The following is a 15215-nucleotide window of genomic DNA, read 5'->3' on the forward strand; positions in this document are numbered from 1 at the left end:
GGTGACACAAATCATTTTTGCAGGTGACCCACTGCCTGCCCCAGATGCCAGCAGGAGGGAATGACTTTCGGTACTGGTGGAGAAACCATTTTCCCCGATTCCCTGAACTGCTCAGTGCTTTCTGCAATGCCACAAATCTGGTGTGCTGAGAAAGCAATGCAGACTGGAGAGGTCAACAGGGGCTGCAGAGAAGTGGGTGGCAGAGTCCCAGCACATTCCTAAAGGATGGCCACACAGACATGGTGCGGTCTGTCCCAGCACCCAGGACAGCTGAGATAAAGGACAGAAGAAGTGGGAACACTGAGAAACCAGCCCAAAGTTCTGCCCAAGCAGCCCACAGCTTGTCCCAGAGGCACTGCCTGGTATTTGTGGCACTTATGAAAACACGGGGCAGCCTTAGAGAGAAGCCACATGCACCGAGTCCCCTCTACAGGATTAAAGGGCCCGGCAGACTGGCACACCAAAGGAAGGACTTGCTGACATTACCGGCACTTAGAGATTTTCTGAGTGTGTAAGTAATTAAAAGCCATTTTGCAGAGATTATGTTATGCCTTTCTGATAAGTTACTTAAAGCACCGCGCTGTGCTGTAGTTAGGATGGCCAGCGGGAGTTCTACCTAGGCAAATCAGCATATATTTTCCCTGTAATGTGGTTAAGAAGCCTTTAAAGGGTCAAACCCAAACAACAACAACAACAACAATCTCATTTGTCTGAAAAATATGTACCTACACAAGAGCTGCAAGCAATACCCAGAGATTACTGCAACTGCCAGAGATAAGCAGGAAAACCAGTTATTTTTATACTGCCCTTTTTGAGAACATTTGGTGCAAGGTTGATTTCCTTTGTTTGTGCAGAGCCTGGAGGATGGGAGATGTGGCAGAGGGAGACAAAGCAGCGAGAATGCCAAAAACTTCTCACTTATTTTTCCCTTCCTTATTCCCTCCTGGAACTGGCAAGACTTCCAACTATTTCCGAATCTTCCCCTCCTCGTGCAGTGGCGAAGCAGAAAGGGACAAAACCTGCAGCGAGGCAGCGGCTGCTTTCCCCCCTCCTGCAACGTGAGCTCGGCCCACCCTGTCCCCACACCACCTCGCTTCCATTTGGACGAAAAATCATGTAAGCCAACAGGGGTGGGGAGAGAAATAAAATCATTAAGCCAATTAAAGTCGCAGGCCATCTCCGCAGAGCACTTGCTGCAGCGGGCGCCCGGTAATTTCATCAGGCTGCCGCAGACAATCAGCCCATTATCCCCGCTAAGTGCGTCCCGCAGCCAGCAGGCAGGAGGAGGGAGCTCTGCCAGCCTCTGCACAGCAAGATGGAGGGCTCTGTTTCAGCTCTGCTCCCGGTGCCCAGCACACAACCCTTGGCTTGTCCCAGCCCCTCGCCCATCATTGGCTCGGGGACGGGCGCTGGTCGGATGCGCTGCCCTTCGGAGCCTCCTTCTTGTCCTATGGTTCCTGCGAGCCTTTGGAAACACGCAATCGCAGGAGCTGGACTGTGGGCAGAGCCTCTTCGCTCCCCGTTTTTTCTTCTGCCTCTGAGCTCTGATGCTGGTAAGGCCTGGCCTGGCTCACGGTTAATGCTTCACCACCGGCTGCTGCCCGAGCAGCCCCAGACGAAGCAACCACGGCGCTGCAAAAGCCACTGAAGGCTCTGGGATGTGAATCGCAGCTAGCGGGAGGGAAAAATGTTACTGTCGCCTAGCGCATGGGAAAAACAAACAGGCTGGAGCGGGAAGCAAAACCAAGCATGGATTTTTGAAAGCAAACTAAGGCGCTAGCATTTGGGTGTGCTTGCCACGCTGCCCAGTTGCTCTGACTCCGCAGAGCAGGTAGAGGGCACAAGGCACGGAAACTATTGCCAGGATTATTGTAAATCTAAATAATCCATCTTCTCGTAACACAGAAAGAGCAAAACGGAATGGCACGGCCATGTGTGTTAAATACTGCACGCACAAAGCAGCCTACTGGAAGCTACATATGGGACACATTTTGGAACAAGCAGAACTGGAAGCAGCAAAAGCAAAGGCAGGCCAGAACAGAAAACAAAGCAAACAACAACAGCGATACAAAAGGGTTGCAAAAAGCATGTTTTCTCCTTAAAGGAGCTGCCCCACGGCAGGCACAGACCATACCAGCGTAGTCATTCAGAAATGCTTACAGGTTTTTGATATTTTCTGCCACTCCAGCTGTGTACTGCGCATCTGTCTGAAAACAAAAGTTAAACAGCGTTAGATCGGTCAGCCTCAAGCCTGTCCTGCCCCGTGTTTTAGAAACCACCTGGAATATTCCCCAGGCGTACTGTCAGCACCTCAGGTGTCACCATCCTTTATCTGTGTGTCTTCTTTTTTCCCTTTTAATGCCCTGACGGACTCCAAAGAGCCCTCCTTTGAGGCCGGTGTTAGCCCAAGCCACCGCAGAGCCAAAGCACACTGGAAAATGCAAGACCCTGTGCCTCGTCCCCCCTGCTCTGCTGGTGCTTCTGCCCCTGCTGGTGTTTGCACAAAGCGTTAAGTGCTGGGCTATTTGCTTTTTTTTTTTTTTTATACACGCTGGCTTTCATCCAAACAATCTTCTCGGCGGAAGAGGATCTCCACCCCTCTTGTGAAAAACAGGGGGTTATTTACATGCTGGCATTTTCATTTCAAGTTCGTTTCAACACTTTTCGTCCTAAAACAACAGCCTGTTCCCACAACCCACCCCGCAACCTGCAGCGGTTCGGAGGTGAAGGTCGGCGGCGCTGCGAGGCGCTATCTGCACGGGCCAGAAAACATTTGCAGGGTGACCGGGAAAACAAACCCCAGAACAAAGGGCAGGAGACCCAGGAGCAGAAACGTGCGTGTTTCCTGGAGGCTGTATTGTTCTGGGAGGCTGCATCCATCACGGGACCGGGACCGCGGGTCCGGGCGGATCTGCAGACGCAGCAGTGGAGAAGCTGGGGTCGGCTGCTGCTGCCCTGGCCCCGGGTGGAGGTGACACGTGTGATATGGGGACGTGTGTCACCAGCCAAGGCCAGCGCCTCCACGCTGCAACGGTGACAAGGGAGGGTTTTTCTCAAGGGGACAAACAAGGCTCAAGCTCTGTTATGGAAATACCAGCCAGGGACCCGGCAGCCAAACGCGACTCTACACGTCAAATCACGGGTAAAGAGGCTGCAAAAGCAGGCGTTTATCTTTGTTCCGCTCCCAGTAACACGCCACTGAGGTTTATCATCCTCACTGGATTTCTGGAAATTAAGACAAATGCATTTCAGGCTCACAAAAATAATCCCGAGGGGAAAGCCACGGAGAAAAATAACCATCTAAACCCGTGGATAAAAGCAGCTCTTGTGGATTAATGTATCAAGGCTTTTTAGCCTCTGGATTCAGCAACTGATTCTGGGCTCCACACAGGCGTACAAAGCAGCGTATTAGTCTCAGCCCCAAATAAGTGGGCTCTTGGGTCTGGAGAGAGGCGTTAGAGCTATTTCAGAGGTACGGCTGAGAAACCAAGCTGCTGCAGGAGGAATCTGAGAACCCCTGAGATGTGGCCATGCGGCCACTCCAGCTTGTTTCGGGAACAACCACTCCAGCACCCTGCAAGAGGCAGCATGATTTAGACCAGATCAAAGCACGTGCCACACTGGCAGGTGCCGATGTGAGGCATATTCCTGCTCACACCCTGGCCTTCCCTGCCCAAACCAGGGCTTCGTTTTGGGTGGGATGCACCTCATGATCCTGGTGGGACAGCAGCCCAAGGCTGGGCCTATCTGCCCCGGTCAGTGGCAAGACTCAGCCTCTGGGCATGCCGCCATCCCGTTTGGCACCCAGTCTGTCAGACCCGGGTGGGACAGGGCCAGGGAAGCAGGATCAACAGGCCCAGCTCCATCTTACCTCAGCAATGAGGACGACGATGACCGAGTCCTCCTTCTCCTGCTGCGTGAGCTCGGAGATGAGGGAGCTGAGGGTGTCTGTCAGGTAGGAGTGCACCTCCCGCTTCACGCTGGGGATTCCCATCACGACGGACACTGCCCAGGGCCAAGAAGAGATTTTAGAGAGGGGGTGTGCTGGGACAAGGCGTTTCTTGCAGTTCCCGTGACCGCCTCGTGGTTCTCCTGATCGGTCCATCATTAAAACCCAAAGGTGCTCAGCAGGTTGGTGGGTGCCTGGGCTGCGTGGGGCTCCTGTACTCCAGTGCCCCAGCCCAGTACCAACCAGTAGCACCCCAGTGCACCCATCTGGAAGGGCACCAATCGTGGCCAGATGCTTCCAGGACAGCTGGGACCTGCTGTCTCTACGCAGTGTCTAGCTCTGCAAGCACCTGCAGGGGTGGTTGGCCATGGGCTCTCCCACACCCGCAGCCTTGCTGAGGCTTGATTTTGGGAATGTGGGGCATGGGAGTGTCAAGGTGTTCGTGGCCATGAGCACCTTAGTTATGCCTAACTCAGGGTGAGCCCATTCAGACAGCAAACTTGGTTTTGTACTGCTTTATGAAAAATAGAAAGGAATCAGAGATTCCTTCTTTTCTCCCCCAGAGACTGATGCTTTAAGAAATGCCCCAAATCCCTCCCCTCCCAAGGGCCTTTCCAGCCTGTGACGGTAACTTCAAGACCACCCTTGTTCTTCAACCCCCACCCATGGACGAAGCACCTCAGTTTAGGAGGGATCAGATGCTTGCTTGGCTTTGGGTTGGGGTTCAGGAGCAGGGACAGGAGTTGTCTGGGAACCAACGTCCTACCCCAGGTGGGATTTGTCTCCTAAGACAGGTTAGAGTCTCCACAAATTGCACTGTGCTCTCATCTGACCACCTTATAGGCAAAGCCCAGAGCGCTCTGGAGATGGAAAGCAGCAAAAAACATCTGAGAAGCACCGAGAACATCTCAAGAGCACAGACATCCTCCAGACATCCTGGCTCGCAGAGGCTACATGGCTTACCCACCCCATGTGCCGCTGCACCAAGGAAGCTTGCATGATGCATGCAGCCGTTCCTCCAGTCCTGCTCATCTCCGCACCGCAGCCAGGCCCGGAGGAAAGGGCAGGGACAGGCACCAGCTGAGAGGAAGAGCACCAGAAGCAGCACTAATTCCCATTTACCTCCAGTGCGCCCCTGTCCCACATGCACGGCTGGCTGCAGACTGTTCTCCTTTGACAGCAAATGTGGCAAATGATGGAAGATGGTGGGAAGGTGCAGCACATTCTTGTTGGTGATATTCCACAGTTTTAACTTGGTTTCGTCTTAAAAAGGAAAAGGGAATCAATACGCAAGGAACTGTATGTAGGAAGAGACTGCAAGGCAAACAGCCTTTTTAGAGCAGCCTGGCCACCCGAGACTACTGCTGGGTTATAAAAAAAATCAGGCCAACCTTTAACACACTACCACAAACCCAATTAAAGTTCAGCTGGAGCCATGAGAGCCTTAGAGAAGTCCCAAAATATTTGGGAAGGAAGGGGGAGAATGAAGATCAACTGAAGGCCAAATCAGATCTTTCTGGAGAGATCCAATTTTCTTCAACTGAGCAACTTAAAAAAAAAGAACAAATAAATTGGCAAGGGGTGCTCAGCCAGTCTAACTCCTTCCTCTCCCGTGTCTTCAGATACCCATTTTCCATATGGATTCAGTACAGCCATAGGAAACGGTATGTATGACTTGCAAGAAAAAAAAACAAACAAACTATAAGCAAGCAAGTTGGCAAATATCACTGGCAGAGGCAAATCTCAATGTTTAATGATGCATATGCACCTGTAATTAAACAGGAGTTTAAGAGTTCCCAAGTTCATTGTATTAAATAATAAAGAACAAATCAAGCCCTCTGAGCCCCACAATTTGCTGGTGCCAGGAGGGAGAAGAGCACCGTCCTACCTGCAGCCCTGCACGCACGCGCACCTCTCTACCTCCTCTCTAGCAACCTTCAAAACATCCCGAGATCCTCAGCTCCTGCTATTCACCAGATAAGCTGCTCCAGGTCCGGTTGATATCCCGCAGGGCCTGCTTCTCCGAGATGGCTCGCTTGATCTCCTCCAGGACCAGGTTCAGCTCCTTGGAGCGCTTCAGGCTCTCCTGCTCGGCTGCGTGCAGTCGGTCCCGGAGAGCCAGAAACTCCCGCTGGTAGATATCCACAACGTCGCCTGCGGATGGGAAAGAGAGGAGTTTTATCTTCCATGCTCTGAAGGGTTTCAAGCTGCAAAAGCAAAAGCATTCATCCCTTCCCTACCTTCACAAAGTTACAGAACCACAACAAAAAAGTGACTTCTTTTTTCTCATTAACTTGGGTTCCTGGGTCATACAGACCTATGACCTGATGCTATGCAACTAAATCATGCAGCAAAAAGTTCTGCAAGTTAGTTCTTCTTTGCTACACATGCTGCTGGCGTTAATTTTAAGAGCAATACCGTGACCCTCTGCAGCTCCAGCACTTTGGGTGTGTGAGAAGGCAACTGCTGGAGCGAGCAGCAGCGACCAGGAGTCAAGTGAAAAAGAACTGGGAGTAGTGGTGTTGCTGATCTGCTAAAACCATGAAAAAAAACAAGGAATATAAATATTTTCAATCGCCTTGAACCTTGCTTGGGTTCCCTTGTGGTGCAAAAATAAGAGTTTAAGAGCAAAAGCTTTGGGCATGAGATGAGAGCTGGTCTCCGAGAGAGGACACAGCTGGGGACCTCCGCACACCAGCCCTGAAGCTGTGGCAGATGGGGCCATGGCCACACGGTGCCACATCCCCGTGCTTTCCTTCCCACAGAAAAGACCCTAAAATTCCCTCGCAAGGCCTGCTTCAAAGGACAGCTTATCAGCAGGGTGAGCAGAAGCCAAACCTTGGGCTCGCGGGGAGGGAGCTGGCACCACGTGCTCAGCTGTGCCACAGACACGGCTGCTGCAGATGGCCCAGCATGAATAATCGGGGCGAGGGCAGCGGCATCGCGGGGGCCTTCTCCAGATGGCACGGGGCATCTCCAGGGAGAACACGCCGCCAAGGCTGGCTCGAGAGGCTTTTAAAAGCGCTTGGTTGTAGCGGCTGTGGAAGGGATGCTCCTGACCGCAGGAATGGCAGGCGCAAGGCAGCTCCTGGCATGCTGAGAGGTCTTGTCCACAGGGTGGACAGACAGACAGCTGCTCCCACGCCCACGGAAACCCCACAGGTTTTCATTCAGCCCTCCCTGCCTTCATGTAAGCCCCGAATATGTATTCTGCCTGTGGTGAGAGAGAATGTGCTCGCTGTCCTTTTTTATGGTGAAAGAAGCACTCGGTGCCCCAAAACCCCGCAGGGCCCCGTGGCTCAGTGCTGGGGGCTGGAAGCAGGCGAGGGCCTGCACGACACCGAGTGATGGGGGGAGAAATACAGAATATCAGGTGGCAATCGTGCTGGGGTGCTTATATAAATTCAAGTGTTCAGATACACACCTTAAAGAAGCATAATAATGTAATATAAATAAAGAAGTAACTTTGGATAGGGTAATAAAGATTTTATTTCAAGACAAAATCTTGTCTTTTTAAAGCACGCCCTTTTTAAACAGTAAAACTACCGAGTGCCTTCAGCCGGAACCGACTGTACAGTGGCTGGGAGTGGAATTGGTTACTGATTAATGAACTTTCCTGGGTCACTTTTACCACATTATTAATGAGACTTGTGTACTCAGTAAACACACACATTTATCTGTGGTTGTTCATGTGTTTTCAGTAAGGTTATAGCTCACAGAACCACACCAAAACGTGTTTATCCACCGAATATCAGACCCGCAGCCCAAACACAGCCAGGACAGCTAACACGACCGAAAATACGGCCCCGGAGTTTCCAGCATGGGGCTAAATATAAACCAGAGCCATTGAAAAAAGATACACCGACTGCATCAACAATTTCTATTTTGGGGTCCACAAGCAAATAAAAAAAGTGTGTTTTGAAGATCAAACAATACGCAGCTCCAAAGCACAGAGTTTCCAAGACAACAACGTTCTGAGTCAAGCGCTCTCTAATGCTTTTACCTACAACAAACGCCCCCCATGGGGTCCCTGCCCCCCAGACAACCTTGGGGACTCACTGCTTCAATTAAATTCCCCACACGATGAACGCGCTCTTTACCTGGTGCTAGCTCACAGATGTAAGAATTTACCTCTAAGCTCCCACATCGTCCAGATGAGAGCTTTTCACACACGTATCTTTTAGTAGCTGCATCTATGAGGACCAAACCTCGCTTTGTGTTGTTGAAGGGAACAAGGGGCAGCACCAAGCCTCAGGACCTTGGCGCACCTGGGTTTAGGGTTAGGACTGCGAGCGAGTCCTTGCTGCAGGCATCAGGCCTTGTTCTGCAGTACCTGGAGCAGAACGCAGGGCTTTGTGCTTAATGGCTTTTTCCAGAGCACTGCACTTCGTTTGTGTCAGACCGAGAAGGGAAATGTCACTGATTATTCAGGCACTAATGACCTGCCCGCTGAAGCCAAGAGCTGTACTTTTCATTAGGCTGCGATGGTGATGTGCAGTCAACCATTTGCTGCTTTTCCGGCTAATGGTTGGAAGTGAAATTGTATTTGTTTCCAGTGCTCTTGTCCTATGATGTCTTAGTCGGCTTTCCATTCTTTAATTAAAATTTCATGAAATTTAAAAGCTGATCGATCGTGACCAGTTGCGGTGACGGCTTGAACAGCCTGAGACAAAGCCCGAGATGGGCGTGCAGCTCCTCACGACTTTCCAGTAACGCCATTTCGCACTCGTCAGGCTGCGATGACACAAGGATACAAGCTCCTTTCCTTGCATGTCCCTCGACTGCTAACCCAGGGAGGGCCCCAAAAAAACACCAAAGGCAGCAGGGTGCAGGGGCGAAGCTGGCTCCCACATCTGCAGGCCAGGCTGGACGCAGAAGTGATTAGCTGCTAATTAGGCTGAACAAATCTTTCAGGTAGTGGCAGTTCAGCACAGAGCCTTTCCTGACCTTTCCAAGCAGCAAGGCTCACTGTCCCCGTATTTACTGTAGCCCCTCCCAGCACAAGAGGGGAGAGCTCTTAAAATATCCTGACAACAAGTGCTGCAGGACAGAAACTCCTCGCTGTAACTGTATTAAAAAAAAAAAAGACTCATCTTGTGTTTTCTTGAGAGATAACACATTGCTTCGGGCTTAAAATACACTGCTTTAATAAAGATAAAAATTCAGTGCTAGGTGGGAGCCTGCAGGATGGAGCTGGGAGTCTGGCTGAGCATCGTGCCGACCCAGCATCACGCTGACCAAGCATCGGCTCCTCCCTTGGCTCTGTTATCTCTCCCCATCTGTGCCCAGCAGCAGCTGCCAAGGTTTGATTTTGATGCAGGGGCCCCCAGCTGACCTGCTGCGGGCTTCCCGAAGGTTTCAGTCCATCTGAGAGGTGCTCGCTTAGCACAAAGGGAGAGCAGAATGGTGCGGCTTTGCTCTTGCTGAAGTGACGATGAGGTGAAGTGGGTTTTCCAGCAGAGGGAAGGGCTGGGATACCCGTGTCCACCCTGCTCATCCACTTCCAGTTTTTGAGTCAAAGCAAAAAACCTAATCTGAGCCTAAAACAGCAGATGGGCGCAAAATCAGGCCAATACCAACAAAGCCCCCACTCTGAAATCTCAGGGTCATTCATCCATGTGGACACACATACATATAGTCAAGAGTCCTACAATCCTGTGCTCTGTCTCTCAAATGGTGCTCAGCCCCCCGGGGAGCGGGTGGCACATTCTCCGTACACCCACATTTTGGGAGCACTTGCCCATGCTCCTGTTGTGTGCAGATAACCTCTGCCGGCAGGGCTGTGATGGGCAGCTCCCTCCCTCCCACCCAGCCTGCACTGCCTCTGCTAGCTGGATTTGCCTCTCATTAGGAAGGCTTTTGAGAGACTTTGCTTAAAAACTCAAAACAACTCCCAGGCCTCTAATCTGTTTATAAAATCTTGGCTTCGAGAGCGTAACGGCGCATTTTGACCCTTCTGCTGCGAGTGCTGCGATCAACACAAACACCAGAGTTTCCAGGGACAGAGCAGCCAAAAGCAAGCGCAGTCAGTCACAACACAGGGGGAATGAGAGCAGAAAGCTGAACTTTCTCCGTAGGTGTTATCGAGCACAGCGAGCATCCCGACCTCGTCCGGAGCAAGGTGCAGGCGCCCTCGGCCCCGGGTGAGGATTGTCAATTTTATGTTTTGATGTTTAATGATTTATATAATGCTGGCACCACTCCACACATCATGCTCTGGACTGCCCTGATTGAATCGCGACGTTCGTTAGGTGTTTGCTAATGGGATTTCACCGGACCATTAAAACGGGTATCAGGAGTGACTGTACCGCGTCGGTGAATTCGGTTCAGCTGCTGAGATGTGCAAAAGGTTGGTGCTGCCGGGGCACACAGCTGGGACACCCCTTGCACAGCTACACAGCCATCCGCAATAATTCCACCATAAACATTTCATACTGTCAAAAGCTAAATTTTGCCATTTGCTGGTTTGGCTGTGGAAGAAGAAACCAGCTTTAGAGACGTGTCATCAACAGAATCCCAAAGCAACCCCAACAGCCGCAAGGAAGGGACTGCTGGGCTGTGTGGAGCTGCAGGTGACAGCTGTGACAGCCCACAAATAGAGACAGTAAAAAAAAATGGTTAAATAGCAGGGAGGGAAAAAGACAGGAGAGCTCAGCAGCCAAAATATTCCCAAAAAGTCTTTGCCCTTGCTGGGCAGGATGAGATCAAGCAGGTCTTGTCCTTCAGGTCTAAAGAAACACCAGCTGTGCTTGTGCACGATGAGCGAGGTGTTGAAATCCCACTTGCAGGGAGAAGCCTCCTGCTCCATGGGCCAGCAGGCTAACATTTGCAGCCTCAAGCTTGTCTTTTAAAACCATAAATATTTTGACAGCTTAGGATATACGCACCCACTGGGACAAATCAAACACGGTCAGGGCCAAAGGGCCAAATTTCTGGGAGCTGTATCTGCCAGGTGGGACCAGGAAGAGCAGGAGGGATCAGGAAGGGCAGGATGAACATCCCAAAAGGCTCCCATGGTTGCAAACAGCCCGGGGTCCCAGGCAGGCTTTCTGCTAAGCTCCGTGGCTGCTCAGTCCTTCCACAGCCCTGCCCATCACTGCCAGGGCAGGCAGGCAGGTCCTGGCTTCATCCTGGTAATCAGAAAGAGCATCCAGCACACAGCAAACGCAGGTGCTTTCCTTGCTTTCTTCAACAAACATTATCTGACAGAACACCACCATGCACTAAACCACTGGGGTACTGAGTCACAACAGATATTTTCTAGCCACTGCTTATAAAAATACACTTCAAGTTTCTTTATTCATTTTCCATTAGCACTGTTATAATTTGTGGTTAACACCAGGACACAGAGTACCATGGAAAGCAGAGTCCTTAGCAGCGCTAGAAAGCTCATCATTACTGGGAAAACAGCTGTAGGTGCAGAGAGGCAGGCAGGGCAGGGGATGGGGAAGAAAGGAGGCAGCACAGGGGTCCCCAGCTTAAAGAAAATGTGTCGTGTGTGATGATGCTGCCACGGTCACTGATGGGGAAAGCCCAGAGTCACTGTGGTGGGCAGGGGTGGCTGAAGAGGTGATCAGAAATACAGTATGGGATGAAAGAAAATCAGCGTTTCTAAAACACACGAAGCCCTGGTGCTGCCTGTGGAGCCCTGAGGAGATGCAGGCACCAAGAGCAAAACGCAGAAATTGAGCACTAACAAACCACCAGGGATGGGCCCATCACCTGTGCCTACACCATGTCAGATGGCAGGGGAGGCACCAGAAGCCATCAGATTCCCCTTGGGCACCAGCAGAGCAGATTTCGGGCACTGCTCCCACAGCCCAGCTCCATGGGTGAACAACGCTGAAGGAGACAAAACACTCCCCGATCAGCACGGGTCCCCTGGGGTTTTGCCACGCCACAAACAAAAGCAGTGACAAGGAGGAAATCCCCAGAAGGCACAAGGCAGCAGCAGCTTCTGCAGAAGAAACCAGCCCTGCATTTGTCTGGGAGTTTATCAACCTGTCCGAGGGATTTAACGAGGCAGACCCATCAGATGGCAACTCGTGCTGCTGCGAAACAGCGAAGGGGCAGAAGGAAAGAGGGCAAACACTGCCGTTGATCAAAAGAGAAAGAATGCAGTATTAAAGAGTGAATTTTCATCACAGCAAAAGTTTAAGAGGAGGCCGTAAAGTTTGGTATTAAAACCACTGTCTCATGGATTTAATAAGGATCTGAAGAAAGAGATGAATTTGCAAGGTAGCAAAAGGTAGAGGTGACACAGAGATAAGTTAGTCAAAGCCCAAGACCAACCAAGTGACCCGGAGAAAAGGCAATGGAATGGCAAATTGAAACCAAAGCTGACAGATAAATATTAATCAGGGAGGAGAGGGGAATCCATGTATTTTTCACAGGGTTCTTAACTAACAACATTAACTCGGAAGGAGCCCAGAGCATCAGAGCGTCTTGGTGCTGCTCTGCGGCAATCCAGGGGTAAAAGGGGATGGTGAGGGAGGCAGAGATGTTGGCCTGCTTGGTGAATGGGACAGAAAATAATAGCCTGAAGATTATAACATTATTAAAATGATGCTGCCTAATCCCAGAATAGTCTTCACCTCATCTGAAAAGGAGTATTATTACGGACTTAAAAGGGGCTTTAGAAGAGGGTGATGAAAATGATCAAAGGGCTGAAAAAACCCTGCTCTGTGAGGAAAGAAAATATATGAGATTATTCATCTTGCAATGGGCATAATAGGGCTCATGATGAAAAGCATATAAAATAGAGTGATATAATGAAAATATATCACAGACTTCTATTCTTCTTGTCTCAAAACACAGGAATAAGCGGCCATTTGATTCAAATATTGTTAATTTCAAACTGATAAAAGGAAATGTCTTATGCAGAAAAAGCATATTATCTCTCTGAACTCGCTGCCACGGATAAACACAGAAACTGGGAATTTAAACAAGGCTGGAGAGCTGGAAGATGCAGCAAGCACTGAGGCATCAGGAGATGGGGCTGCGAGCAGCATGGGTGCATCGTCGCCAAGTCCTGTGCTCCCCTGGTTTGGCAGTGCCCTTCATCCCCAAACTGCCCCAAACTTCCACGCCTCTCCTCCCGTATCACAACTTAATTAGTACCACCACAGCTTTATTCTTCAAAGTGAAGCTAATTCATCAACGATCTAATTATTTACCTGCGTAGCACAAATAGAGCTTTCGAAGCATTTTCTCTCGACTGGAAAGCGAAGGCTTTGTTCTTGTTGTGTTTTTTTTTTAATACTTTTTATTTGACTGGGGAATAAAAACATGCTGAAAGTGAACAAAATAAGGCACTACAGAAATCAGGGGTCATTAAACCTCAAAATAATTGCAGCTCTACAGGATTTTTAAGGGGACACAGCACACTGGGGTACAGAAGTGCATTTCTTTCCCTTTCGCCTTGTTCTCACAAGAGCTAAAGCCAGTGAGTAAAACCCCGTGAGCTGAAACGACCCCAAGGAAAGAGCTGATGTCCGAGCGCGCAGGACCGCGTTCCTGCGGGTGCTGGTGAGGCCGATCCTTGGTGCTTTAAAGAAACAGAAAAACCTGAAACACAGCAAATGCCTCGCAGTCTAACAGGAAACCCCTGTTTATTACAACCTAATTGTGTTATTAATGAAACCCAAAGCGCCCACGCACTCCGCTCCGTGCCGCAGCGCTAATGGCTCTGCTTCCCTCCCAAGTCCATCCAACAGGAATGCCTCCAAGAAGGCAAGCTGATCTTTGCAAAGGTCACCGTGTTAATCATCACGCCCTTTCTCTAGCAGCAGCTGTCGCTAATTGCCTGTGAAGGAGTCGAGATGAAATTCCTGTTAATCCTCCTCCCAGCATCACTACAAGCCAACAACATCATCGTGTCCCCCCCCAGATGACCACGAGCCGCGGGCAGCTGATGGACCGGTGAGGTGCGAGCGTAGGGGTGAGAAAAGCAGCTCCTCTCTGCAAACTGGAGGCTAACTGGTTGATAACTGGTTGATGGGGCACTTCTCCACCTCCCGTCAAAAATGACCATCGCAGTCATTGCTCCGCTGAAGTTACCACCAGCCTCAGAACAGCCCAAATCCTGGAACACGGGGAGTTTGTTTAATCAATAACATATGAAGCTTTTGGCACAGCTGAGCATATGAAAGAGTTTTACTAGAGCAAAATAAAGTACTGCTGTGTTATAAATCAGAGAACACATATGGAAAAGTTAAAGTGCTGTACTAAGTCGCAGAGATATCAAGGAAATCACAGAAGTTCTGGCTGGAGTCCCTGGCTCCGTTTATGTTAATAGCAGCGAACTTCAATGCAAGTCAGGTTTTACTTCTTTTTTCCAAAAGAGTAACTCATTTGCAATGCATACAACTGTATTGGAGTGAAAGGATATTTAGAGTGTTCCCTTCACTCACTGCCTGCCTATGTAAATTGTACATCGTGTCTACCTACAGACACGCAGAAGCAGCTTACAATTTCCCCATTGTACCAATGCCTGATCAGATGCACAATGGTGCTTGTGGGAAGAAGCAGATTTTCAAATCATCACATACTGATCACGGGATGAGCTGATCTGAATTGCATTTTGTTTTCGTGGTCTTAAATAATTTGCAGAATGCTTAAAATAAAACTCACACAGAACCTTTTAAAAATTACTCAGCATTAATATTTGAAGTATTTGTCCCCCAGGGTGCAGGCTCGTAACATGAGCACTTAATGGGGTGCATTTCCTTCTCTCCGGAGAAAAAACAAGACACTGCCATTAAATAGCACACACAGACCAGCTATAAGTGTTGATGCTATCTGAGGTCTCTTGTTTCATTTTATATGCTAGGATAATTCCTGGGAAGAAAAACATTCTGCTAAGAGACAAGGAAGACCTGCTTCTCCCTTTTCTCATTCAGCAGCCAAGAAAACATGAGAAACGGTTATCAAATAATGCTGACACCCCCTCCCACAAAGCCACACCGGCCAGGCTTCAGAAAAGGCGTGCAGAAAACCCTTCCCTCCTCTCCTCTCCTCGCAGAAAACCTGCCCCAGAAGCACAGCCCCTGCCCGGAGCAGCAGCCTGCAGTCACTCGGCTGCTCCCTGCTCACACCCTCAGGGACCAAAGCAGAGCCACGAGGTCTCGGTTACACGCTCGCCAGCCTCGTGCCAGCATTATTTCAGCAGAAGCATTATTTATTTCAGCAGATCGGCTCCGCTGCGAGGCAGCACAGATGCTGCGATGGCACAGCGCGGGGGGGCTGCAGGACGTTTCAAGGGTAG

The 15215-nt window shown here is 50.1% G+C and overlaps 1 protein-coding gene across 1 annotated transcript in view; it reads right to left on the reverse strand.

Moving 5' to 3' along the window:
* The window catches only part of MGAT4B (alpha-1,3-mannosyl-glycoprotein 4-beta-N-acetylglucosaminyltransferase B), a 42944-nt gene that overhangs the window by 8544 nt on the left and 19185 nt on the right, over positions 1–15215 (reverse strand). Inside the window, exons 2-5 of the mRNA XM_038186241.2 lie at positions 5924–6103; positions 5072–5212; positions 3872–4005; positions 2161–2207 (exon numbers count right to left, since the gene is read on the reverse strand). Coding sequence (XP_038042169.1) covers positions 2161–2207; positions 3872–4005; positions 5072–5212; positions 5924–6103 — 502 coding nt within the window. The remainder of the gene's footprint in view (positions 1–2160; positions 2208–3871; positions 4006–5071; positions 5213–5923; positions 6104–15215) is intronic.

Source organism: Anas platyrhynchos, chromosome 14 (assembly GCF_047663525.1).
Source record: "Anas platyrhynchos isolate ZD024472 breed Pekin duck chromosome 14, IASCAAS_PekinDuck_T2T, whole genome shotgun sequence".
Taxonomy (NCBI): Eukaryota; Metazoa; Chordata; class Aves; order Anseriformes; family Anatidae; genus Anas; species Anas platyrhynchos.